The sequence below is a fragment of the Cyanistes caeruleus genome, chromosome 5, assembly GCF_971803275.1.
Source record: "Cyanistes caeruleus chromosome 5, bCyaCae1.hap1.1, whole genome shotgun sequence".
NCBI lineage: Eukaryota > Metazoa > Chordata > Aves > Passeriformes > Paridae > Cyanistes > Cyanistes caeruleus.
Genome location: NC_141705.1, coordinates 42,313,688 through 42,338,695, shown reverse-complemented (window position 1 = coordinate 42,338,695; position 25,008 = coordinate 42,313,688). Strand labels below are relative to the sequence as shown.

Genomic DNA, 25,008 nt, shown 5'->3' with positions numbered 1-25,008 from the left:
GGTCTTTTGTATCTCTTTTAAAGAGGGACAGGATTATTTCTAAATGTTTTCTAAAAATTAATAAAGTCTTAAAACTAAAGTATTCTTCATATTATTCTTAAGTATTTATGCATAATATGGGGAGAAAGAAGCACATTCCACTAAGTAAGAGACAGTTATTTTCTTTTTTATTATAAAAGTAACTACCTGTGTAACAAGCTGAGATAGAATAAAAGTGAAAAGAATATTGAACAAATGAGTAGGTCACTAGTCCCTTAGCTCAAATCCTGTTTCTGTATAAAATATGTCCTTTTCTGGGACATACTTGCTTTCACACATATGTGTTTTTCATAAAATCCCTATCATGGGACTAGAGTAATCAATGTCTCCAGTCACAGAGTAGTGGAAGTTGAGTATTTCATGGAACCTAGCATGCTCTATGCTCCCTTTGAGCAGACAAAGACAAGACTTCCCAACCCTGGTAGAAAGGATGAACATCTCTCAAAGGGGTCTGCCTTCCTCTGCAAAGATCACTAGGGGTGGATGGATCCCACCTGAAAACTTTAGTGTTTATTTAATCTGTGAAGCCCAAGAGGACAAGAAGGAGACATAATGGCAGCTTCTCACTAAAGGATCACAAAACTTCAGCATCCATACAGGCAAGCTTTCACTGAGGCTAAGGAACAAAAATATAATGTGCAAGTGGAAACCTCTATTCCAAAAGCACAGACACCTCCTCACATTTAAATGTAAAGATGTCTTTGCTCTTCAGCAATCTTTCTGAAAATGTTACACAGTGGCTGTATTTGAGAAGCACTGAAAAAAAGGCTAAAATGAGCTGCTTTCCAGTATTTGATGATCTTGTTAAATGGTATGCAACACATCAGTGAGATTAGAGGTGAGGAAGTTTGTTCATGCTTCTTTCTAGAAGCACAGAAATATTAAACAGTGTAAATACTTGTGTAATTTTATGCCATAAGGTATAAATAAGGTAAATACAATGTGGTCTTCTGTAATTGTGTGACCAATATAACTGATATTCCATGCAGCCAACTTTTTTCTAGAAGATCCTTACCACACACTGTCAGCAAGCTGATTTAAACCCGTTGCCCTGAGAAGAATTCTTGCTTGGCACATGTGCTGAGAAACATTCAGGTGGCTCCTCAACTTACTTGTTCTGGTTAGAGTGACCTTTTAGTGGTTACTAGAAAATAGCCTGTTTTGGGAGTTGCATTTTGATGAGTTATCATGGAGTTGTCTTATTTTGAAGCTACAAGTGTGCATGGTGAGCTATGATTCATCAGTGGGATGGAAGATCTATGTCCATATTTATAAAATCAAAGCTTAGGAGATTCTTAAAAGTGAGTCCTAAAATGCATGCATTCTTTGCGTACTCCACGTTAGGTGTGTGACAAAAGTGAGAACCCACACCACCCTTGGTTCTGTCTGAGAGTTGACTGCCACTGCTGTTGTGCTCCCCTTGAAATGGAAATGAGAGTGTGAATGTTGAACTTGGTTAGACTTTCACAGTCCATGTCAGTGGAGACACCATTTCCTTGTGAACATACTTCTAAATATCTTTACTTCTTTAACACTCCTAAAACAAAGTAAATAATTAAAATTAAAAATTTTTATCTCAAAGTCAAGGTGTGAGCTGCCAAAGACATAGACAAAGTTCATATAAAAGGCGTTTTAAATCAGTATTTCCTTGTAATTTAAAAATAAGATCAAAAAAGTCTTGTTGATAATTGATCATTGTTTATTTTTTAATCTCCAAATGTGCTCAGTTGCCTTTAAATTCAGTGGGTAAAGGTACATCATACATACATACATACATATATAAAAAATCTTTTCAAATTGTAGTCATAACATGCATTAAAAGCTTGTCTTTCTACAGGGTTTCTATGGGCCTGATTTTCATTCTAACAGTTTTTAGGGAATAGTCAGAGGCTTTAAATGGCAGCCAGACTACGCCATTTTCGATCTCGTAGGGGACATTGTACCTGGGGTCGTAATGGCCCCCCAGGTAGTAAATGCCATTGAGGTTGGCAGCCTGGCAGCTGTTATACCACCATCCCCCCCCATACATCTCGGCACAGTTCTCCTCCCAGTGGTCCTGGTCCTGGTCAAAGGTGCTGAATTTCATCTGGGCATGGGACGTGTACTCGGTGCCCTCTTCCAGCCAGCCTGTGATCAGGGCATCCCCAGCAGTGCCCTCGTAGGAAGACACGGTGAGGGTGTACCCTTCAGCTTCAGACCCTACCTGTACGAGATACTCTGCAAACACAGCATTTCCATCCCAGTCCTCTAACTCTACCCGAAGGAGAGTATCATTCTGTGTCAGCAAGTGTAGGTTTTCATTGCCCAGCCAAAACTCTCCTCGCCCCCTGCCATCCACACTGCCGAAACCTTTCTTGTAGTCTTGCCAGGTCCGGTTAAAATTCACTGATCCATCCATTCTCTGTTGGATCAATAGCCATCCTCCCAAAGTGGTCTCTTGGTCGCAATAAACTGACAAAACCTTATTGGATCCCGCTGGCTTGATTTTGAAAATGCCACTTTTGGCACCAGAAGTGTGTTTCTGGCGGATATCATCACAGTCTAAAAAAAAAAGTTGATCTGGTTTGACAGAAGTTATCAGCAAAATTTAATAAAAGGTTCAGAGGAATCCAAATACCAATAGCTCAGAGCAAAATTCTTAGACATTTCTTGGATTATGCTAGGTATAGTGACAGGCAACATTAAAAAGAATTCAGGAAAGAAAACTTTACATATTTCTTAAATCGAGAATTTTCTATGTAACACCCGAGTATTAATGAAATATTTTCCCTTTTGTTTCTGAGGTGGTAACAAACAGACACAGTGCTTCCATTTAATCATTACACTGTTGTACTACAGTATCTAAAATCAATGTGTCAGTTTGGTTATGGATGGAGTTCAGCTCCACTACCTCAATAACTACCTTTCCCAGTGCTGGGTGTCCTTCGCTTCCCTCCTGATGGTCTGAAGCTGCGTGCCTGAAAGTCTGGGGTATCCTCTGCACTCTGATCATGTTCCAACCCACCTAGCCGCTCATTTATTTCACGGATCTTTACTGATTTGGTTTCAAAAGTAGAGCCTCCCTTGTTCTTGAAACTAGAAGAGCTGGTTGCTACGGTCTTGGAGTGACTTGCACTGCCAGATGGGAATCCAGATGGCTGAAGTCTTCCAAAGTCATCTTCCTCCTCCTCTCCTAAGTCTCCAAATTTGTCTTTTCCCCCATGAGTCCCTGAATGACTGGATACTCCTGTACCTGTGTGGCTACTGCCTGTGCCAGTAGTGTGTCTGCTGGTTGTGAAGCTGCTAGATCCACTAGCGTGCTTAGTAGCAGTGGATGGAGAGTCAGGGGCAAAAAATGACTCTAACTCAGGGAATACAGTCTCTAGCTTGTGCAAGGCATCTGCACCACTAAAATGATAGGTGCTCCCTTCCCTTCCAACATTTCCATGTAAATAGGAGCAGTCTGAGCCATCAGAAGAAGCTGTTTTCTCAACTACTTCTTCTCTAGGGCCATCAGGCCCAGCAACAATTTTTTTGGTGGTAGTTTTTGTGCATCTACGAACACTGGAGGTTTTGTCTCCCAGACTAAGGGTTTCTCTCCCATGAGCAGGATTAGCTAATTTGCTGGTGTACGAAGGCTCATCTGCCCTTGATTCTGCTGTGTGATATGAGCTGTCGCCTCGAGAGTGTTTCACATCTGTCTCTGGTCTTTCTAACACCATTTCCATCTGCTTGATGTCATTAATTATGTTCAGAGCTTGCATTTCTGGCAGAGGCTTATGCTTAAAATGATCAGGAACACTAGAGTCCTTAAGTGGTCTCATTTTCAGTGTGCTCAAGGGGATTGTTTGAAGCTCTGGGTTCAAGTTGATGGAGTTGGCTTGGGCAAGTTGCTTCTGGATGTTGTCATAGCTTTCTTTGTCCACCTTGTAATCAAAACTTCTAGCACAGGTTCCTTTGCAAGCTCGTATCTTAATATCAATGTCCACCTGCATAACCAGAGAGAAGCAATTTGGTTAGGGAGCTTTCCTGACTTTCTCAGGCAAGGATATCTTCTACTGAACAGGGGAAAGGTGAGAGCTGCCCTAATACCCCCCACCTACAGCTGAGCTTTTCCAAAGGTTGTTTTTGATGTTGTCATAGGTTTATTTCCGTTGTAAATACAATGTGTGCAATGGCATCATACACACGAGTTCCATGGAAAAGAATATTGTAGAAGGTTCCAAATTTCTGCTTCCTTTATTTTTGGGATTTAGAGGTGTCTTCCTGGTTTTGGAAAGGGTGCTGCCGAATTGGTCCATGGGGATTGGGTCAGAAATGGGCCCTCCAAAGAGGGGGGAAGATTCTGTCATGGCCCTGCTGTGAGGTCTGAGAGCTTGAGGTTACCATTGCTTTCTCAAATGATTCAAATTATGGATTTCTGTTCTAGGAATCCAAATGAGCCTTTGAGCAAAACCACTCTTTGTGCCAGGACTTTTCCCTGCATTACCATCAGAAGAGCTGGCTGTAACCTGAGAACACAGGTTTTAATGCCAGTCCTAGCTGTGGGCAGCACTGGGGATGGACAGAGCATGTCCCTTTCTAACTACTCAGCAACTCCTTACAGGAGGAGAAATGCCTCATACAGAAGCAGTTATCAGCAGATGGAGCATCCTTGTGGCCTGAGAGAGAAACAGCAGATGGGACTAGGAATTCATGGAACTCAGCTGGTTCCTACAGAGCAGAAGTAGAAAACCAGGATGGATAGAAAGCAACTCATTTGGGGATTTGTCTCAGCAAGTCAGATCCTGTGAGAGTTGTACCATGTTTCCTCCCTGTTGGAGCACTTCTCACCATAGAGGACAGATCCCCTTTCTGTAGCTAAGGCTTGGAAAGAATGGGAAGTGCATAGCAGAGACCTACCTCTAAGCGCTTCATCTCCACCACTTGTTCCTGGATGCTGCTCTGCAGAGCTTTAATTCTGTTCACTTGAGTGACAACTCTCTGTTTTAATGTCACAATTCTCCGTCTGAGTTCTCCTGACAGGCGACCATAAGTCTCATCAAGCTCTGAAACAAAAATGCCTCACAGTCAGCTATGCCCATGTGCTTTTCTTTCCTAAATATGTATCATATTTTAAAATAGGTAATTAAACACATAATTGAGAACATACTTCTCATACTACTGAGCAGATTAAAATTAAATTAATTTTTGCTAACTAGTTAAGAGTCTATTATTATGATTGTTCCGTTTCTTGATAATAATATGCAGTGCAGCCCATACTTTCGCCACATATAGCTTATTCACAAAAAAGTAGTAATTCAGTAATGGATAATAAAACTGGGCACAAGATACTCACCCTGAGCACTGTCCAGGTTTGGTTTTAGTGCATTTACAGTTTCCACAATTATCTGATTGGACTTCTTATAGTTGTTTTGATTATCTGAGAGCAGCTTCTTGATTTTGTCTATTCTTTGACTAAACTCCTGATCTTTTTCATCAATTAGTCCTTGCATTCTGCATCCTGATGGACATTTGGTACCCTAGAATTGAAAGAGGGAAATAATTGTGCTAAAATCCTCAAGAGTAAACATATTGTGTAATGGAATCAACAAAGCACATCCTCAGAAAGCTTCTGTAACTGTGGGGTGAGGAACAAGTAAACCTTTAGTTTCCCCTCTCCTCTGTTCCTTATGGGTGAGATTTTTTTGTCTGTATTTCCTAAAGATCTGCTGTAAGAAGTCTGTCATCCAGTTAGGGAGGATGTTAGAGGCCAGCATTTTTAAGCAAAGTTTTCCTCGGAAAACCTTAATGTTCTGACAGACTTAAGCTATTTGCCAAGAAGTCATCAAATAAATGTAGCATAGGAAAGGACTGAGATGCAAGAGGCAAGAAGGAGAGAAATTAATAGTTTATATACAAAGACATCTAGTAAATTACTGTGAAACTTCTACTGAGCACCTTGTAATCTGACTTCCTAAGAATTAACTAGTGAGTATATGTGATTTCTAGCTACTTCTTTTCTTTATCTCACAACTCTTTATGGTGCCTTTCTTTAATGAAAGCTAAAAGTGTCATTAACAAAATTCCAAAAAGAAATAGTCCTTATGTTTTTCTAGGGTTAGCCTTCATTTATTTAATCCTTCTTTTCCAGACTTGCTTTCTCTTCTCATTCTGTACAATTTGTCTCCATTTTTTCCTTTCTGCTTTTGTTTCCTACAGGAGATCTGTGCAGGCTGCCCCGACCTGAAGCATTACCTAGAGCTGAACCTCATGTTGGCCTGTGGCACCTGATGCAGTGATCCAGCTGCTGATCCAGCTGCTGATCCAGCTGAGGCCCACGGGTGCCCTACGGACGAATCCCACTCCCACCCCGGTGCTGATCGCTCACCCAGTCGTCATCCGCACAGATGGGCCAGCTCTTCTCAGACTGGCAGCTGGACGGGGACTTGTGCTCCACGATCCTGGGGCCACGCACTCCTGCACCCACCTGTTCAAAGGTACTCCCTCCATCCTGTGCCTGCCAGGAGGACAAAGGGGAAAAGTAAAAACTGAGGTTAAGTGGATAGCTGTGGAGGGAGCAGAAATACAATGCTGATGTACTCAAGCACTCAGCTGGTGGGTGGCAATCACAGCCATCCGGTAAGAATCACACCCAACAGTGCAAGGATTTTATTCCAACGTTTCTTGCAAGATATGGTTTTGTTTGTTTTGTCAGAAAAAAGCTTTACAACTCTTTAAATTAATGCTTTTATGTAGAGGGTTAGCGATGCTCTGGGTATATTATGATAATATCATTCCACAGAAATATTTCATCCTATGTGCAAATATAAAATTAACTTTAAATTAGACTGCTGGAAAAGTAAAATTAAATACTTCAAAAATATGATTTTCATTAGCTGAATTGCTCTAAAATTCTTACTGTCACTTTACCATCTTCAGTCTACACAAAAGTAGCTTATAGATATATGAGTTTTTCCATTAGTGTTTCTAATTTTAATCGCAGTTGCTAACTAGAAGCTTTTAGCACAATTCTGCCTGACAAAAAGAGAAAAAAAGCCACTAACACAATTAAAAAAAGCAATTTCATTGATGGATGGGTTTCACTGTGCTAATGGAAAGTAGAGAAATAAACATGCTGAGATTTTCTTCAAACCTGAGAAGAAAAATTGATATATACAAGCTAATTACAGGATAAAACATGACAAGGATTCCTACAGTGTTATCACTTAGTAAAAGATTATAATTTTTTTTTTAATTTTATTTTTTTCATTAAAGAAAGCTGTGCCTTAGGGCTTAAGATGCAATTAGGTCTGACTAGAATCCTCTGTGCACCTTTTGTGCTTTTCAAACATTATAATTAATGCTTGAAAATATTAATGACTACTTCTTATAATGATAGTTGATTAATTGTAAAGCTGAGAAAGTGAACCTAATTCTAGCCTCCAGGGTCAGAACCACTCTGAGGAACTGGAATGTCTTTATTAAAATCAGCAGATTCAAATTCAGTAGTTTGATTAATTAATGATTTGGTGTGGCTCAAGTGCCTCTTAAAAGTAGCACATATATCCAAAAATGCCCTTTAGGCATTGATGACTCCAATATGACTGCTTCTGTTTTGTCCCAACTGCTTCCTATAACTTCTGTCATTTGTTAAAACAGGCATTTTCTTTAAAAAAAAACAGTCACAAAGAAAAATGTAAAGAATATAACATAAGATTATGGACTTAGTCTTCAATGGGAAAAACAAAAAAAGGTTATATTAGCACAGCTGAAAATCATGTTTATCTTCGTCCTTATCAAAAATTTGATTCCTATTTAGCTCTAGTTTAAGCTGATGTTGCTGCTTCAAGAATCCTTGTTTATAAATATGTTTTTCATAATAAAGGTGTTGTGTGCCATTTGTAAGTGGAGAACCCTGCTGAAATACTGTCCAAAGGAAAGCACAGTTCATCCCAATAAACATGAAGATTCCTGAGTGGCTGGAGCCACTAGCATCCAGCCAGTTATATTTAACACTTAGAGCATCACCTAGGAATGTTTGAATTCATGTTAATGAATTTGCTTTGCTGCCCCTGAAGCCAGGCAGATTCAGCAAAACTGAGTTAAGCAAAACTAGGGAGAGCTGGATGCTCCAAAAATACTGACAAAATTTTATCAGTGAAGTAGTTACACTAAGTTGCTGCATATGTGTATGCATTGAATTTTGCAAGCTGGTGATAGACAAAATTTATCTATCTCATGAATGAACATTAAATAAATGCTTACTATTCAAAACAGAAAGATACAAAAAGAATCAAGTAAGCAAATTCATACCCAGGCTATGCTGAGGCACACGAGCACACAGAGGATCCTCACAGGTATCATCTTCAGGAGAAGAGCAAGAACTATGACCGAAAGGATGCTCTTTGCCAGTCTTTTAGTGCAATTTAAACCTGAATGCAAAGCTGAGATTAATCATTATGCTCCCTTCTGTTTGTAGAAAAAACACACCAAATTCCCCCCTCCCCCTTTGGTGATTACTTATGGCCTCTTGCACAAGTTTCTGGTGTTATTTGCTCCAGATAAGTTTGTTCAACGCCAACATGCAGGCAACACCAAGAATTCCAGGAAAAAATTCTGTCTAAAACTGTTTCTTGTAACTGGTCAGTCAATGAAGATGTATGTCAGCACTAGTGGATCCAGCAGTGCTTACCTGCTGGAAAACACACACTCAGTGTGATGGGCATTTAGCTTAATAAACAAAGAGCTGATATTTGAAAAAGGAAGTCATTGCTTTGCCTGCATGTTGGTGTTGAACAAAATATACTGAGGTCCACAGAGAATCTCCCACTCAAACTCCAAAAAGCTCAGTTTTTGACTCTATGATAGACACAAAAGTCTAGTGAAAAATCACAAAATCACAAGGTAATTTTCATGCTCAGGAACACAAGAATTGCAGGTGCAACCTTTGTGGGCTTTCCTTGGACATAAAGCCATGGACCGTGCTGTATCGCAGGATCACATATATTTCTCCCACTGAATTCCTTCTGCCTCACACTGAGCATAGGGATGGTACTCCACAGGCAAGCATCTGCCCAGAGCTGTAGACTCCTTTCAGTGTAGGATGATGCTGTGCTTAAAGACTGCTTAAAGGTTGAAGGATTTTCCTATGCTACATTACATTCATTCTCTGGCCATGACTTTCCCCTTTTCACAGTCATAGAAACCAGGTGAGAAGGTTAAGTAAAAAGTAGCTATTATTTTTTGGGATCCATTTTGATAGTCTGAAGCCTTCAGAACACACCCCATGTGCAGATCTCGTTGCTGGCAGCTGTCTCTCTGTGCCAGCACCACAGCTCAGGGAGAGCAGCTGGCAGCCAGCTCTGAGACATGTGTCTTGCCTCTGGTCCCACAGGAACTGGGTGATCAGGGCAGGAATAGCATCTAGTTCTGCAGGGTATCAGATGTAAATAAGGGACCACTGTGCCCCACCTTATCTTGCTAACTATCTGTATTACAATCTATGCAACAACTAAAGCATCCTTCATAATGCAGATGTGGTATGTCACTTCGGTTCTAACTTTTCCCAGTTTGTCAATGCTTGATTTTGTGGCCACCAATAATAACATTATAGTTGTAATTTAATAGGCCTTAAAAATCAATAGTATTAATAGTTGTAGTAATTTCTACCTTTTCAACCATGCTGACAGAGGATGTGACAATTTGCTAGGTGCTGTTCCAGGCACCTGTCACCAGGTTAACAGGGGACACGGCAAGCAGCATGTTCCAGACCTCTTCTGACCCCGAGGGATGGCACAGCTCTCTGGTGACACTCAAACACAGTAAACTTAACTCTGGTCCAAGTAGAACTTGGCCACTAAGGCTAGAGGGACTGGAAAAAAACTTGATATCTGATCATAAACATGAGGTAAGCTAAGAGGGCTTTCCTGCTTGCTGTAAAGGGAACTGCTGGGGGAATCTGGGGTGAAGGAGGAGCTTCTCAGGCTTTACAGTTAGGGGCTGAGTCTGTGCCTGACCTTCAGCCTATACCTCTGCTTTCATGTTGCAATCATTCAGTCACTTCTGTTGGTGTTTGTTCGAAAGGCTGGAGGCCAAGAGCTAGATAAACTTTGGATTTAACTTTAATTCAGGATCAAAGGACAGAAGCACGGCTCACTACTTCATCTGCCCTGCTCCTGGCTGAATGCCACAGTAACAGTCGGGGAGTCTGGGATGTAGATGTGCTTTGTGTGCCTTAGATGTGAGCCTCACCATGTTTGTCCAGTGCTGTCGTGTGTCCTGCCCTACCGCCAGTTTCCAAGTGGTGCCTTTTGCTCCTCCTGCCTGCTCATCCGTGACTCTTCTCTGGATGCTTTGTCTCAGACTTCATTCTCCTCCAGACTCAGCTCTCATCTTCACTTTCTCTTCATATGGTCCTCAAACTACTTGACCATTTTGAAGTCATTACTAGTCAATCCCAGCACTTTGTCTCACATTTTCCCCATGCAATATCCCAGAACTGAGGAAACAAGAAGTCCTGCAGTCCACCCGCTTTATTTGATTCATTCTTCCTCTACCTCTTCCTCGTTCACTTTTTTTTTCTTTTTCCCTTGCCTTTGGAGTGAGATTCCTCTGTTTTGTGCTACAGTGGTCTTTGGAAGAGTCACTGCAAGCTCAAGATGTGAAAGAAAGGCCACCAAATCCTTTAATAAAGTTTCAGAAAGTGAGAGGTATAGACTTTTCTAAATACAGGTAACTTTTACAATAGGCTACGGTCTGAAATATGTATGATAATAAATGATTTAGAAAAGAGACATATACCCTGCTCTTAGTATACAAAATAGGGGCAGTAAGTTCAATTGCAATGTACTTGCTTGCAAAAAGTAATACTGAGAGTATTATTCCATTTTTGGGCGTTAGAAGAAACAGGACTTCTTTTCTAGCTTCTTTCTGATAGATAAGGGATTGGATACCATAGGAAGGAGCTTCCAGAGGCATGAGTCTTGCCAGATTTCTTTCAGGGCCCAGAGGAAACAACTGTGGGCTGGGATCCTGCAGACTCACTCTGGCATAGGACATCACTGAAAGACAAGGCTTCTTGGATTCACTGGCTCTGATCCTTCTGACCAAGTAGAAATGTAACGAGCAATGCAATGAGCAAATGTAATCTAAAAAAAATCTAAACCAGGAGGGCCAATAACAATTCTGACCTCGTAGAGTGTAAATACAGATATCAAGGTGACAGAGGTGAAAGGAATATTTTTTTAAATCCATGTTGCAAATACATAAATCGTATCAACTTAGAGTCATGTCATAGGTGGCATAAATTGAAAATAGAAAGTGGAAGGGACTCAACCAATGCTACTCAAGCAGCTGTTTGCAGCACCAGCAGGAGACTGGTCTTGCCAGCCCTTCCCTTGCATCCTTCTCTCCAGCCTCTCTACACATACTGCCTCATTTCCATGGAGACATGGGAGAGGCCTTACAGCACAAATGTTCAGGAAAACTGCTTTGCTTGGCGAGGAATTGAGTGTCAAGGCTGGCATTGAGGTGTGCATCATGGCTGGTTGCATGGATACGACAGAGTTGTGCAAATATACCAGTTCAGTGGTGTGGAGGGGTCATCCCTCCTCTCAAGGTGCTGTTAACCTCATCTGACCCTAGCTAATGATGCCTTCTTTTCTCCTGAGAAACCTGTCTTCCTCTTAAATTTTGGCCCAAGAGTAAAAACTCAAGAAGAGGGAGTTGGCAGTTTATCATGATGTGGAGACTCAGATCCAGGGAAGATGCTCAGCCTCAGAGACATTTGGGCATCAAAACTGGAAAACTGTTGAGGCTTGAATTGACTACAAGGTCTCTTTTATCACTGCAATGTCCTCCTGTCTCTAAAATAAAGCTCTTGAATGTGCTATTTAGAGATACCAGGTAAACTTCTGGTCTTTCATAAGTAGCTAAAAATAAAGACCAGGATACACTTCCATTTCACTTCTTAAAACATCAGCTTCAGATAGTGATAGTTTCTAGCTCTGAGTGTATCTTTTGTTGAGGAATTTTTCCACAAACCTAATTTGTTTTGCTAACAAATCCCTCAAACACTCATCAGATTTTGAGGAGGTACATTCAGACAGCATTGCACACTCTTTGCTGGTTGTCATCTGTTTTGTGGATTTGCTTATGTGGATCACTTGGGAAATTAATATCAGATCCAGAGGAAGAAAATGCAAGTAAAATGCAATCAATTTCTGCTGCAAATTTTAACATTTTTTGGTTGCATGACACTAAATATGTTGAAGAAATTTTTAAATATTTTGAAAAAAAAAGAGGGGTATGTGGGAATAATAGCTATACAGTGTAATACTATTTGTCATATAGCAAATGAAAGTTATTCTGAGTAAAATTTGAGAAACTTGTTAATAGGTATGGTCTGGAGTAAAATACCTGTTCTTGGTCATTGACACTACCTAGCACATCCCAACTGAAAGCGTACTCATTACTTTGTGGTAAGCTAAGTTAAATAGTCTTCATCAGTAAACCTGGCTACTTTCAAGTTGCTATGTACTTTGATCAATGTCACCAAACAATTTTATTAGAAACCTTAAAAAATTAGGGATACTAGTCACATTTATGGAGAAATAGGTTGAACATATGCCTCTAAACAAAGAGCAGAAACTGCTGGTGTGAAATTCAGGAGTGAGTATTGAATCTACTTGATTCTGAATCAAGTAGATTTGATCCAACTGCCAAAGGTTTTCTTTGTCTTGTTTGGCCAGCTTAGACCACAGATAACAAGCTCAGACTTTTTCTATAATAATCAAAAATTTATTGAGAATGTGTACAGAAAAAATAACCATCTACAGAGGTAAGCACTTCTCAGGGAACAGGTTTGGGTATCTTACAGTCAATGTTGTTTTCTAGTCAAAACTGAACTGTGTAATATTTGCTAAGTTCGGTGTCTAAGACAGAAAATATTTGCTTTTCCTGTTCAGACTGGTCTTTGTCAAATTGTCCTTTATGCGTCTCCAACCTGAAATGGGAAAAAAAAAAAGAGTATGTTAATGTTCTTCCAATGAAAGAAGTGCATAAGGCTATGATGACATGTTGATAGTATAGTTCATACATAGCTATATTAGTTGGGAATTAAAAATGTAGCATTTAAAATACACAAAGGCAAGGGATTATTCCTGATCATGAGACTATCCATTTATCTATCCATTAAAAGAAACAGTAATTGTAGAAGGTGCACTAAAATCGAAGTACTAATAGTTCTGTAACAAAATGGTAAACAAAGACAACTTCTCTAAGATGCAATGGACTTAATTTCAGCTGCCCATGCTCAGTGTTTGAAATTATTACAGTGTTCTGTGTTTATTTTAAGTATTCCTTTGGCCCTGTGGTCGAACCTGTTTGACATTGCCTAAGTTGTGCTGCTGTCCATCTACTGACAGTCTGTTGAATGGGATGATTTTCATTGCTGATTTCTTCATGGAGTACCACCGGTCACGCCAGGTTGCCCAGATAATGCCATTGTCATATCCAGATGGACCAGCATCTTCTGATGTGTACACACCACCTAAGACAAACCAGTTGAAGCAAAACAGTTGGTTGCTTTCCAAAATGGTTATTGTGCCCTTACATTTTTCTAGTCCTGACACCTCCATGGCATCCCCGGGTGTCCTAACAGACCCTGTTCACTGCCTTTCTCACCCTATTTTGTTTCTCCCAGGATTGATTCTCACACTTTGGAATGGAGAGCAGTCATAAATTACTACTACTGGTGTTAACAACTATTGCAAAGAAAGGGCTACGCCAGATTGGAAAATCCAGAAGGCAAAGGGTACTCTATAAATGTGTTTGTCACTGAAATGTGGTGTCCTGGGCTATAAGCACTTAGGAGACACCTTACCTATATAGTATTTGCCATTCAGGTGGCCAGCATGACATCTATTCATCCACCACCCAGATCCATCTTGCTCAGCACAGTTGCCTTCATAGTTATCGTTGTCATTATCGTGGGTACTGAACCTCATGCCATTGTGGTAGGTGTAGGATTTATCACTTGGGTCATCTCCAAAATCATATCCATCAAAGGCATCCCCGGCTTCACCCCCGATGAAGTAGGCGTAAGTCAGTCGATACTTGTCTTGTTCACTTCCCACTCTGAATACAGCGTAGTCAGCAGTGCTGTGAACAGAGGGCAGAGCTGAATATGAGCATGCTGCATTCCCAGCACATGCACTAATGAAAAATACGTCAGTGTTAAAACTGCAGAAAAGGCATTGATTGCATCCTAGCCTTTTAAAAGGAATTGTTTTAATGTGATTGTGGGTTCGGTGACACACATCCGATCAACTTTTGTGCTCCAGTACCAGACATATTTTATGACCCCTAGTCTTTAGTGATGTATGAAATATCTACACTATCAACACACATACACACACACACACACGCACACACATATATATATATAATCTTTCAGGTTCACAGTAGAAATAGAAATAAAAAATAAAATAATAGAAGAGAACAGAACAAAATAGAAGGAGCCTATAATGATAAAACAGTCCATAAGAGATGTAAGACAAAGGAATTTAAAGAGAAGAAACAGATTCCTTCTGCCTAATAAATGAGTGCTGATAGCATGTGGCCTTCTGACAGGGACATGTGTCTGGCAACAAGTCACACCAGTGACTGCTGTCATAGCTGTAAGTTCAGGAGCCAAAGCAGTTCCATGCACAGGTTAGCTGGTCTAAGGGTTCATAAATTTTTAGGAGAGAACTTTTATCAGTACAAACTGATGCAGCAGTGGGAGCAGTAGGTTTTAAGCAGTCATTTTCAGAGGCACCATAACCAAATACCTTTTTTTGCCACTCCAGTCCTCCAGCTCTATTCGTAAGGTGTACGGCAGAGTGGACTGTGTACTTATTAAATGGATCTTTTCATTGCCCAGCCAGAACTCAGTGGTGTCATCTGGAGACAGATGTCCAAATCCTTCCTTGTATTGAATCCAATTTTTATTGAAATCTTCACTCCCATCCAGTCTCTGGGGGAAAAAAAATCAAAGAACACCAAAACCAAAAATAAAAACCTCGTTCAAAAAGATATGTATCATATCTAGGTAAATAAAAACAGTGCTGATGCAATAAGTTTGTTTTTAGAAATAATACAAAGTGGCATACCCTTTGTAGTACTGTCCAGCCATTGCCATATGAGTCAATCTCACAGTAGACTAGGAATGACTGCTTGGCTCTTTGAGGCTTGATAAAGTACAGACCACTTTTCCTTGCACCTTTGTTTGCAATGTCTTGACAATCTGAAGTAAAGATATTCCAAAGATCATTTTCAATCTAGCTACAATTCTGTCCTTAGGCTTATTTTATATTATAACTTTATTAATGCAAGAAATGCAATTTATCTAAATAAATTGTTGCCAAGTTAGCTATTTAGTCCACATCATACTTCAATGTCATGGCCATAAAAAATCCTACTGAGGGCCACAGGACTTGTGTAAGGTGAATGTCATGTTAGAGTTTAGGCAGTGTGAAGCATAGTCATTGCATTGATTTCTACAGCAACAAAGAAAGGCATTTCTTGACCTAATGGAATAATTTTATTTTTTTTCCCCACATGGCTTAGTAGAAATGTGGTAATGAATTATCTTCTCTTTGTCCCAGGTCCATGGAAACTCTAGTCATGTCCCTCATGTTTAGCGCACATTTTGGGATAATTGTACTTTGGCCAAAAAGGTCAAGCAAGAACTATGTTCCACCTGAATCCTTGCCTGCAGAGCATCAAACTTGTACTGACTGGTCTTATAATTTGCAATTTAATATATCTTTGCAGAAGTCTATGACCCATAAGATTACAAATAAATCATTGATGCGATGCCAAGCGGCAGCACTTGTAGCTGCATTAACCCTCCACCATACAAGAAGCATTTTGCACACCTCTTCCAGTTGTCTCCTGAATTTCAGTCCTGTCTTTGCAAGGCTCCTGACAGAGTACCTCAAGCTGGGCAATCTTCTCTGTCAGCTCTGTGATCCTGTTGCCGTTCATTATATGTATATCTGTCAACTCTCTGGACAGAGAGACATAAAAATGGGTTATTGTATTGGCCATTTGAGAATGTGTAATCCACGTTTATTTCCCTGGACCATTTATTTTCTTCATGCATCTAACGTGCTGCTACATGCACCCCTGTAAAACAGGATGCCTCTGTTAGCACTGGAATTTAGAGTTAAGGACCGGCAAAATAGAAAAGTGCATGCTTAACCTCATGCAAAACTTAACCATATGCAAAACTTGACTTTAATCAGCAAAACTCAAATCAGTAATTAATGTATGAATATAACCTTATGGAAAGTTTTACTTTGCTCTCCTGACTTAAATTATAAACTCCTCTTCAATTATGGATGTATTTGTAAAACATAAGTGCTCTAAATAAATTGCTGTAAGTGTCAGAATATCCAAATAATCTTTGGCATAATATCATAGAAGTGGAGATCTGTCAAAAAACATATCCTTAAGATTCAGAAACATTAATGATACCTGCAGTTTTATTTGCAATGTGAACTTATAAAAGACTATCACTGAGTTTATAGCTACTTATGATTTAGAGTTAGGTAATTGAGTTAATTTTCATGGATATATGCAGAAAAATTGGCCAGAGTGAATGATTGCATAAATATTCCACATACTCTACTTTAGAGCAAAAACTCATGACATCCAAAGGTCATGAAAAAGAATTTAGGGATAGCTGGCACAGCAGAAGAAACATAAATTAAAATATTGCCAGGCTTCATTACATTCTTATCTTGCACTTCTTGCACAATTATTGGTTTATACAGGTGGGCAGAGAAGTCAGTATCAGATCTTCATGATCCTTCTGTGTCTTGCTAGGTAGCTGCTAATGACAGTGTGGGCAGAACTGTCCACAAGAGCACAACAAAACCTTTCTGAGAGAGGCTTTTTGGCACTTGACAAAAGAACAGAAAGAAAACTATTTGTATTGTCACTAATAAAAGAAGTGGGAGATACCTACTGTATAGTAGTTTCATGAGATAATATAATGTTCTCATATCTGATAATTTCATCAATTATTTTCCTGGACTTTTGAGTGAAATCATCAATTGAATCTATAAAACAGAAATTTACAAAATAATTGTAGTTAGGCAAATTAAAAAAAGAAAACCACATAAATAATATTCTTCAGTTGTGCACTTATTTTTATATGCTCACTTGGTAATGTCTGCTTGTCTGAAGGATAGAGGCCTTGGATGTGCTCAATCAGATGGTCTGCTGTTACTGTGGCATTAGAAATCCGCTGCAAAACTCTCTCCATTTCCAACAGGTCAATATCCACAGAGGGATGGTATTTACTAAGGAAATCTGCAATGCCACAAGTTGTTGGGCAGAAACTACCCTAGGGAGTAAAGAGAAATAGTTGGCAATGTTTCAGGGGCAAAGAAAGCAGAGCAGAATATTTGGGCAGAGGAATTTTCAGACACTGCTGACACAAAGGATAAAGGGTAAAAAAGGGCAGGCATTTGCAGCAGACTTTGTCTGCTGTATTTCAATTTTCAGAGACAGTTTTACTTTCACACTATGTGCACACTATGGCAAGAGAACAGTGCATGCCATTACTGTAGCCTCTGCTGGATATGTGCTTTCATCCACTGTGCAGCCTCCTGTACACTTTTACCAAGCCGTTATCAGTGAATAACACGCTTAAGCAAAGCACATGTATTAAGTACCGAAAACAATGAGGAGGTTCAAGTGATAATGCCAGTTAATAATCAGCATAGGAAAGCTTTAGTTGCATTCTTAAGATAAAAGAAAACTGTTCAGGTACTTACAAATCTGTCATCCAGTATGCAGCAGTTTTCGCTGGTAGCAACGTACTGAAGGGAAGAAAGAGGGCCATTTTTAGTGGAATTTCTCCAACATCCCTTTCTGTGCTAACACTTTTCCTAAACTCTGTCTCTTCACTTACCGCCATGCTGGTAGAGAAGAGCAGGGACAGGAGAGAGCCCAGGGGAGCCCAGCTGCACAACCTCAGCCCCATCGTGTCTGTCCCACAGCAGCCCTGAGTGTTCCACCTAGCACAGGCTGGCAGCAGTTTAAGGCAGCAGGCTGAAGCTGGGGGCGGGCACTGGGAGGTGGTGGGAAGAGGTGGGGTAGGGATTTGAGGTGGATTCCCAGAATTTGCACATACACTCCTCCCATTTTCAGAACCCGCTTTGTGCTTTAGTGGCTTGAACTGAGCTCCAGCCAGGTTTCAGGGGAGGCAGGAAGGTGAGACAAGACATGGAGATGCTACACCTAGTCACAAGCGTAATCAAACTCACAAAGCACTTCGTAATGGGGCTGGCAGAAGTTTCACTCTAGTAGTACAGGGAAGAGCCACAGCAGCAATTTGAATTATCTGTACCAGCTAACAATGTCTTAACAATAAATGATATTTTGGGATTATGTAGGCCTCTCCCACCACAGATTTCTACATGTTTTGCAAAGAGACTCAACATTGTTTTCCCTATTCTTTGGATGACAAAACTGAGGCAGAGAAAGGTATGAAGTCATTGGGCAGTGGCATATCTGGAAAAGAAGTTTGTGGTATTTCTCACAGACAATGAAAGTATGAATGTTCCCTATCCTTCAACACAGTGAGTCCATTCCAGTGGCTTTGTTCAATGCTTCCTTGCTGAGGAAATATTTTGTTGGTATCTGCCTTATTCAATAATGCTACAAGAGCGCTGACAAGCCCTGTGTTCACCATGGGCTTTGTTCCAACAAATTACTGCACTATGTCCTTTTGCATTCTATCTGTATTGGCAGCATTAACACCTTTCCACCCATGACCTAGACCTGGTCTCTGAACTGTGGAGTCTGCAGAGAAAGCTTGATTTTGTGCCTGTAGAGCACGATGTGGGATGAGGAGGCTTTTCACTCAGTTAGAACCAAATGGTGGTCAACAACTGTTGACCAAATGATGAGAAGAGTGGTGAGAATGGGGTTCACAGATAGATCTGTTGTTAACTGAGGTCAGCTTTGTGATTTCAGGCAAATGACTTCATCTCTGTACAGCAGGATTGATGTTTCAGCTTGGCTTAATAGGTACTTAAAACATGAGAAAAAAGTATTCTATAGGAACCTGATTATTAGAAAATTATATATAATTATGCCCTGAAATATGGAGAGCTCCTGACTTGTATATCCTCTTTTTATCTAGTCAAATCAGGTCAAACAGAAGATTCTCGTCATATTCAGAGATCCACCCACATATTGCCAGAAGGAAATGTGAGTGCTTAAGATGCTGAAAATCAAACTGATAGGACACTTATGTGAGGCTGAAGCATTGCTCCTGGCAGAGTCAGCTTTCCAGTAACTGTACTGATGACCAGTGAGTTAGCTGCCAGGCTGCCAAAACTCTTTTCCAAAGGATGACTGATGCAAAAGGTTTGTCTTTCCAAATCTGGTATTAGTTACCTTCAAGAGCCACGTGCAGAATGTGCTCTTGTTGACCCTACTGATACAAATAGGACATGGTTCCACTTTTTACAGAGTTATTTCTGTTTCATAAAGTGTGAAAATAAAGGAAATAGAACTGGGTAGAAGTCTATCTGCTGGGTTTTTTTTCTAATCTGGTTTTTTTACTGTTGCTTCACTGGTGCTGTTAACATGGACTGAGGAAACTACCGCTGACCCTCCTTGTCACTGCTGCGCATACACTGAACTTGCTTTGCTGCTTCTTTGCAGTTCATGACACAAGGGTCTACAGGGTCCTAGAGATACCATTCCAGAGGCTGTGCACCAGCAGGATTCCCTTAGGTGTGACAAGATATCATGAGCAGGTTGCTGGTATGAACTTTACAAAGTACCAGCATTAACACAGGTATATACTGCACAGTACAGATGGGCACGTACTGTTCATGGTGCAATAGTGAACCATGTAGCACAATTCAAGTATCCCTCATCCTCTGTCAGAGTAAAGAATACATCTTTTCATTTTGCCACTAGAACTAGTACATATAGGCTTGAAACTCTGACAGAAGACTATTTGGTAGCAGAAAATGAAAAAAAATTGTCTTGTGTTCCTGGGCAAGAATTTCAGGAGTCAGAGAAGATGACAACAGTGAATTCTGGCAGTAAAAGCCTAGTTAATCTTGAGTTAGAAACTCTAAGACTTTTTAATTAAAGCATGAGAATGCTATAATAGCATAATAACAATGTATAAATAGAGTTTAAATGTTCAAGCTAAATGTCTTATTGGCAGGAAAAACAAAAATCATTATCCCTACAAATGGGTTAGGAATAGGAAACCTGAATTTTCAGTCAGATGCTTATGTTACACAAAATTATCACTGTATATATTTACATTCATGAAGGAGTCAATTTTCAACATTGCCTCAATGATTACCAAATATTTGCACACTGCAATTATAAGTGTTGCTTAGCTGTATTTGTGGTTACAACTGTGGTACTTCTTAGCAGAAGATGTAAATATTTAAACCTCAGGAAATTTTTGTTTGCTTTACTGATTACATGGTCATGAACCATTTCATATATTTGCTTCTTTTTTCTTTTTTTATGTTATTTCACCTTTCTGTACTTAGAAAGATCTATTCCTACTTTTAAATTAGTTGAAAGCAGTACGTATTCTTAGTGGAATGACTACATGGTATTTTTCTTCCCTTACATATCACTTTGTCTTGGTGGGTCCTGATTGCAAAATAGCTGACCCAATTACCAAACAAGTGTGCTAGAGACCTAATTGTAACCTCAGACGTGTCCAGCTTAATTTAGCTGTGTGATTTTCTGGCCAGTGTTTTCTTTCCAGTAAGTCTATTTGCTGGTTTGGTAACAGATCAGGGACAATTCGTGTAGCACAGGTGGAAGGAAGAGTTCTCAAACTCAGTGTACTCTTTTCCTGCAATTTATTTTTGAGGAGAGAGTAAAGGTAAAAGTAAATCATTATGTGTTTGAAAGAGCTTTTTTCAACTCAATATTGATTTTTTGTCAGCCACTGGGACACTATCCGACACGTTCCCATCATTCATAGAAAACTTTGCCTCAGAAAATCAAAGCAGAAGAAATATATTTGTGTCTGTTAATTAGTTCCTGAATATCAGAATATCCTTATGGTTGCTATGGAAGAAGATCTGTTTTTAAAGCTTATACGTACTTGCCTTAGGAATCTAACTTGAAAAATCAGTCTACAATATTTTAGAAATGCTTTAGTGATGAGTTTTAAGATTTCCAGTGGTCTTTTATTACTGTTTAACTGAAAGTGTTCAGTGGACTTGACATGAACTTGCATTTTTTTAGATTCTCCAGAAGATAATTTTCCTATTTAAAAATAAATATTGAAAAATACCAAATGGTAAATGCTGAAAAAAATCCATACTCTGCTGTGCTATCCATCACCAATATGTATCACCCTGCTTTCATTACTAAATAGATTAGTGGGAAAAATTCCTTTTGCTAGGTCAATCAATGAGTGAGTGATAATTAGCATGAGAAACAGAGACAACTAAAAAGCTTGTCTAGTAGTGAAGTTATGCTGATGGTGGGCGAGAAAGCCAAGTTCACTAAAGTGAAAACGGAAGGAAAAAAAAGGTTTTGTAACTCATCTTTCTCTTTCAATTTTAAAAATGGGGCAAAAGGTAAATCACAGCTTTTTTTTTTTTCCCCAGTTGAATAGTCTACTCTGTGCAGCACATTTCCTCCTCACCATTCCTGAAGTGAAATGAGTCAACAAAAATCAGTTTCTGTGCAAGGGAGAGCCATTAATTTCTCTACACTTGTGACACCAACTGTGCTTCAGTTCAAATACTGGCTGGAAATAGTGGTTTCTTTGAAAACTGAGTGAAGAACAGTAATGTATGTACTTCATGCCAGCTAGAACCTTTCATTTTGAAAAGAAATTATGGGATATTTTGCTGCCTCCATACTGTGAATACATACTCTAGAGTGTATTCTTTAACAGTTATAAGCTAATGTATTTTCTTAAATCAAAACATGGAAGTTACATTGATTCATGACTTTTCATGTCAGCACTTTTAATAACATAAAAGACCCTTTGTTTTCTGCAAAGAATAACCAAAGGCTATTGCTTTAATGCATAGTTCTTACTTTGATGTAAACTATTACTACAAACAAATTTAAGTAAATATTAAATTAAATATTAAATTAAATTTAAATTAATTTTTATTTTTTTAAAAAAATAATTAACTTAAATAATATTAAATTAAATTAAATTAAATTGCCAAAAATCAAGGCACTTCATCATCATAATACTTCTAAAGACACCTCATATCCATAAGCCAGATATTTGATGGATTGAACAAGTTATTATCTTATTTTTGAAAATCTCATAGTGTGTGTGTTTAGTTAGTTCTTAATTTCATGCATTAAAGATTTTATTTAAACTTCTTTCAAGTCTTAAGGTATTAAGAGTGAACATATATCTGAAAAAACCTGAATGTGATATAAAGGAATTAAGTCAAGATGATTCAGAAGATTTTGTAGTTTTGTCACAGCTGAGGTTTTTCTGAGTCCTGGAGCATAGGATGTCAAAATTCTAAAAATCTACTAAAATATTACAGTGAAACATCATTATTGAGCTTTGAGTTGTTTGTGCCTTATTTAAGGGTACTTGATGCAACACAGTAAATTCTCTGCCTTTACTGATCTACAGAAACCATTTTCAACTGTTGATTAACTTGGAAAAGGTTGTCAGACTGTCTGCAGAAGAGAGATTGCAGTGTATACTTTACCTTGAGGGCAAGAACAGTGAACTTATTTGTTAAACAAGGAGATGCACTAATTTGTGGGAACGAGATAAGTAGTGAATTCAAATATTTGCTGAGTATTTTGTAATTAGTTGAGAGGACAGAGCCTCAATAAACTAAACAGAGCCTACTTCAACAATCGAATATTGAGTCTGATATTATTGGTTTGGCCAGGAACTTACTGACAATAACATTAAAGGAAATGCAGCAAAAAATGTAATGTATTTCTCAATAAACACCTGATGTGTGAAATACTTTGCTTGCACTTTTTTAAGAAATCAGAGGAAGCCTGACTGTCAGAAAAATCCTAGAAATATAATGTAAAGTGTATTTGTCTTGGAAAACTGTACTCTGTGTTGTCCTCCCTGACTTCCAGGATTAGGCCTGAATGCTATTAATTCAGGACAATTGAAGTAGAAGAATGAATTCCACAGTTCTTTTAGACACTATCTGTGCTCCATGCTGGTGCATGAATCTGTTTAAATGAATAGAATCACAGGGTTAAGTTTGAAATATTAATAGCACTAGCCAATTAAATGTAAATATAAGTGTTTAGGGTCACCGAAGGAAAGCAAAACTCAGATCTATCTACATGTAAACCATGAGCAGAAAAAAACAAGTATTTTTTTGTCCTTTTTTTTGTCTTTTTTTAATCTGTAATCTTTTTCTTTCTCTGGCATAAAAAATAAAGCCAGAAGATTTTTATATCCCCCGCTTTCTTCTCACAATACATGACAGCAATTCTGGCTCATTCTTAAAAATTTTACATTAAGCAATGGGTTCCTTTCACATGAGAGAGTTGTGACAGCTTTTATTGTTGACCCATATCCCCTATACAGGTCACAAATACAGTCAAGTCTTTACTAGCACCTCCTGTCTGTGAATTCCACACAGGTTTGGTACTGATTGTAACTTCTTCTGAGCTTCACAACTACACAGTGCCATCTGATGTCCTCAAAGAGCAATAAACTCTTAAAACCTCCTAAAATCTCTCAAATCATTTAAAAAAATCTCAAAATTAAGACTTGACCATCGCAGAGCATTTCTTCCCAAGCCTATCTGGAAAAGAACCACTGTATCATTTGCCTGTGTTTTCATTAAAACAATCCTAAATTCTGTATGAAATAATGGGCTCTGAGCTAATCATTACTGCTCAGGATGGAATGATGATGGAAATGAAAATTCAGTCTGTTGTAAGAAAATAATTTGTGAAATGGAGGGGCTAGAGGTAGTGAATAAATTACGCTCTCAGAAAAATGGACAATTTTGCTGGAATCTCAATGAGCTTATTAAATAGTCTTGGTTTTGGACAAGTATAAATTGAGTAAGAAACAAATTCGCTGTGGGAACAAACCAAATACAGGCTTTGATCCCTTTATCACTTCACTGCACCATTGCAATTAATGGAATCAATCCTAAATCCTTTCCTTGTGTTTTTGGGAGATCAACTCATGGGTGTGTCTTAGCATTATGTTGGATATTAATTGTCTCACATAGCTGTCAACATCCATATGCAAATTTGCTAAAATTGTATTTAAGGTTCCATAAGGACCTTGAAATGCTTTCTGACAAAGCAAGATCCAGTCCTTCCCCTGAACTATGAGCAGTGGCTGTCAAAATCCATGCTATGAAAATACTTGAGAGAATAAAGAAATAAATAAAATAAATAAAAAATAATAAATAAAAAAAATAAATAATAAATAAAAGAATAAAGCACCTTCTAGATTCCAAGACTGTTTCATCAACGTAAACATGTGCACGTGAATATTTATTTCTTGATACAGGTAAAATGCCCGGTTCATCCGGAGAGAAAGAAACGCAGGAACGGTAGGAGCAGGTGGCTGTTTTTGGGGCCGGGGGTTGTTTTGCAGGCGATGACAGCGGTGAAATACAGCCACCTACCGGCCTTTGGGTCTCTCGGCCACAGCAGCCAGCTCTTCTCTCTCTCAGGAGTTCAGCTCTGCAGCATGAAAACGTGCCCCAGTCCAGTGGAAGTTTTACTTACGTCCCTGGGTTATCAATTGTCAGTGATTGGCATTTATTTTGGATGTGTTCAAGCACAGAAGGGAGGTCTGAGGCACGCTGGTAACAGTGTCCCGGCCAAGGCGAGCTACGCCTGAATTTCACCCCAGGATTTGAAGAGGATTGCATGACTTGCAGAGGATTAGCCATGTGTCCTGCCATGCTGCAATATGTTGGCATCTGACTGGTAATGTAGCCCGTATCAAAACACACGTGGAAGACA

At 39.1% G+C, this 25,008-nt stretch overlaps 2 protein-coding genes across 2 annotated transcripts; both read right to left on the bottom strand.

The window, feature by feature from the left end:
- Window positions 1-1,717: 1,717 nt before the first annotated feature.
- Window positions 1,718-8,421, bottom strand: FGA (fibrinogen alpha chain). Its single transcript, XM_023924853.2, has 6 exons — window positions 8,314-8,421; window positions 6,389-6,517; window positions 5,357-5,540; window positions 4,921-5,066; window positions 2,942-4,007; window positions 1,718-2,580 (listed from the first exon to the last, which is right to left on the bottom strand). The coding sequence occupies exons 1-6, from the start codon at window positions 8,362-8,364 to the stop codon at window positions 1,871-1,873; spliced, it is 2,286 nt and encodes a 761-aa protein (XP_023780621.1). The 5' UTR covers window positions 8,365-8,421; the 3' UTR covers window positions 1,718-1,870.
- Window positions 8,422-12,776: 4,355 nt separating this feature from the next.
- On the bottom strand, window positions 12,777-18,108 carry FGG (fibrinogen gamma chain). The gene is made up of 10 exons (XM_023924854.2): window positions 17,966-18,108; window positions 17,829-17,873; window positions 17,212-17,395; window positions 17,015-17,108; window positions 15,921-16,051; window positions 15,153-15,286; window positions 14,832-15,016; window positions 13,883-14,160; window positions 13,380-13,549; window positions 12,777-13,003 (listed from the first exon to the last, which is right to left on the bottom strand). Exons 1-10 carry the CDS (start codon window positions 18,035-18,037, stop codon window positions 12,989-12,991), a joined length of 1,308 nt encoding a protein of 435 aa, XP_023780622.1. The 5' UTR covers window positions 18,038-18,108; the 3' UTR covers window positions 12,777-12,988.
- Window positions 18,109-25,008: the final 6,900 nt, after the last annotated feature.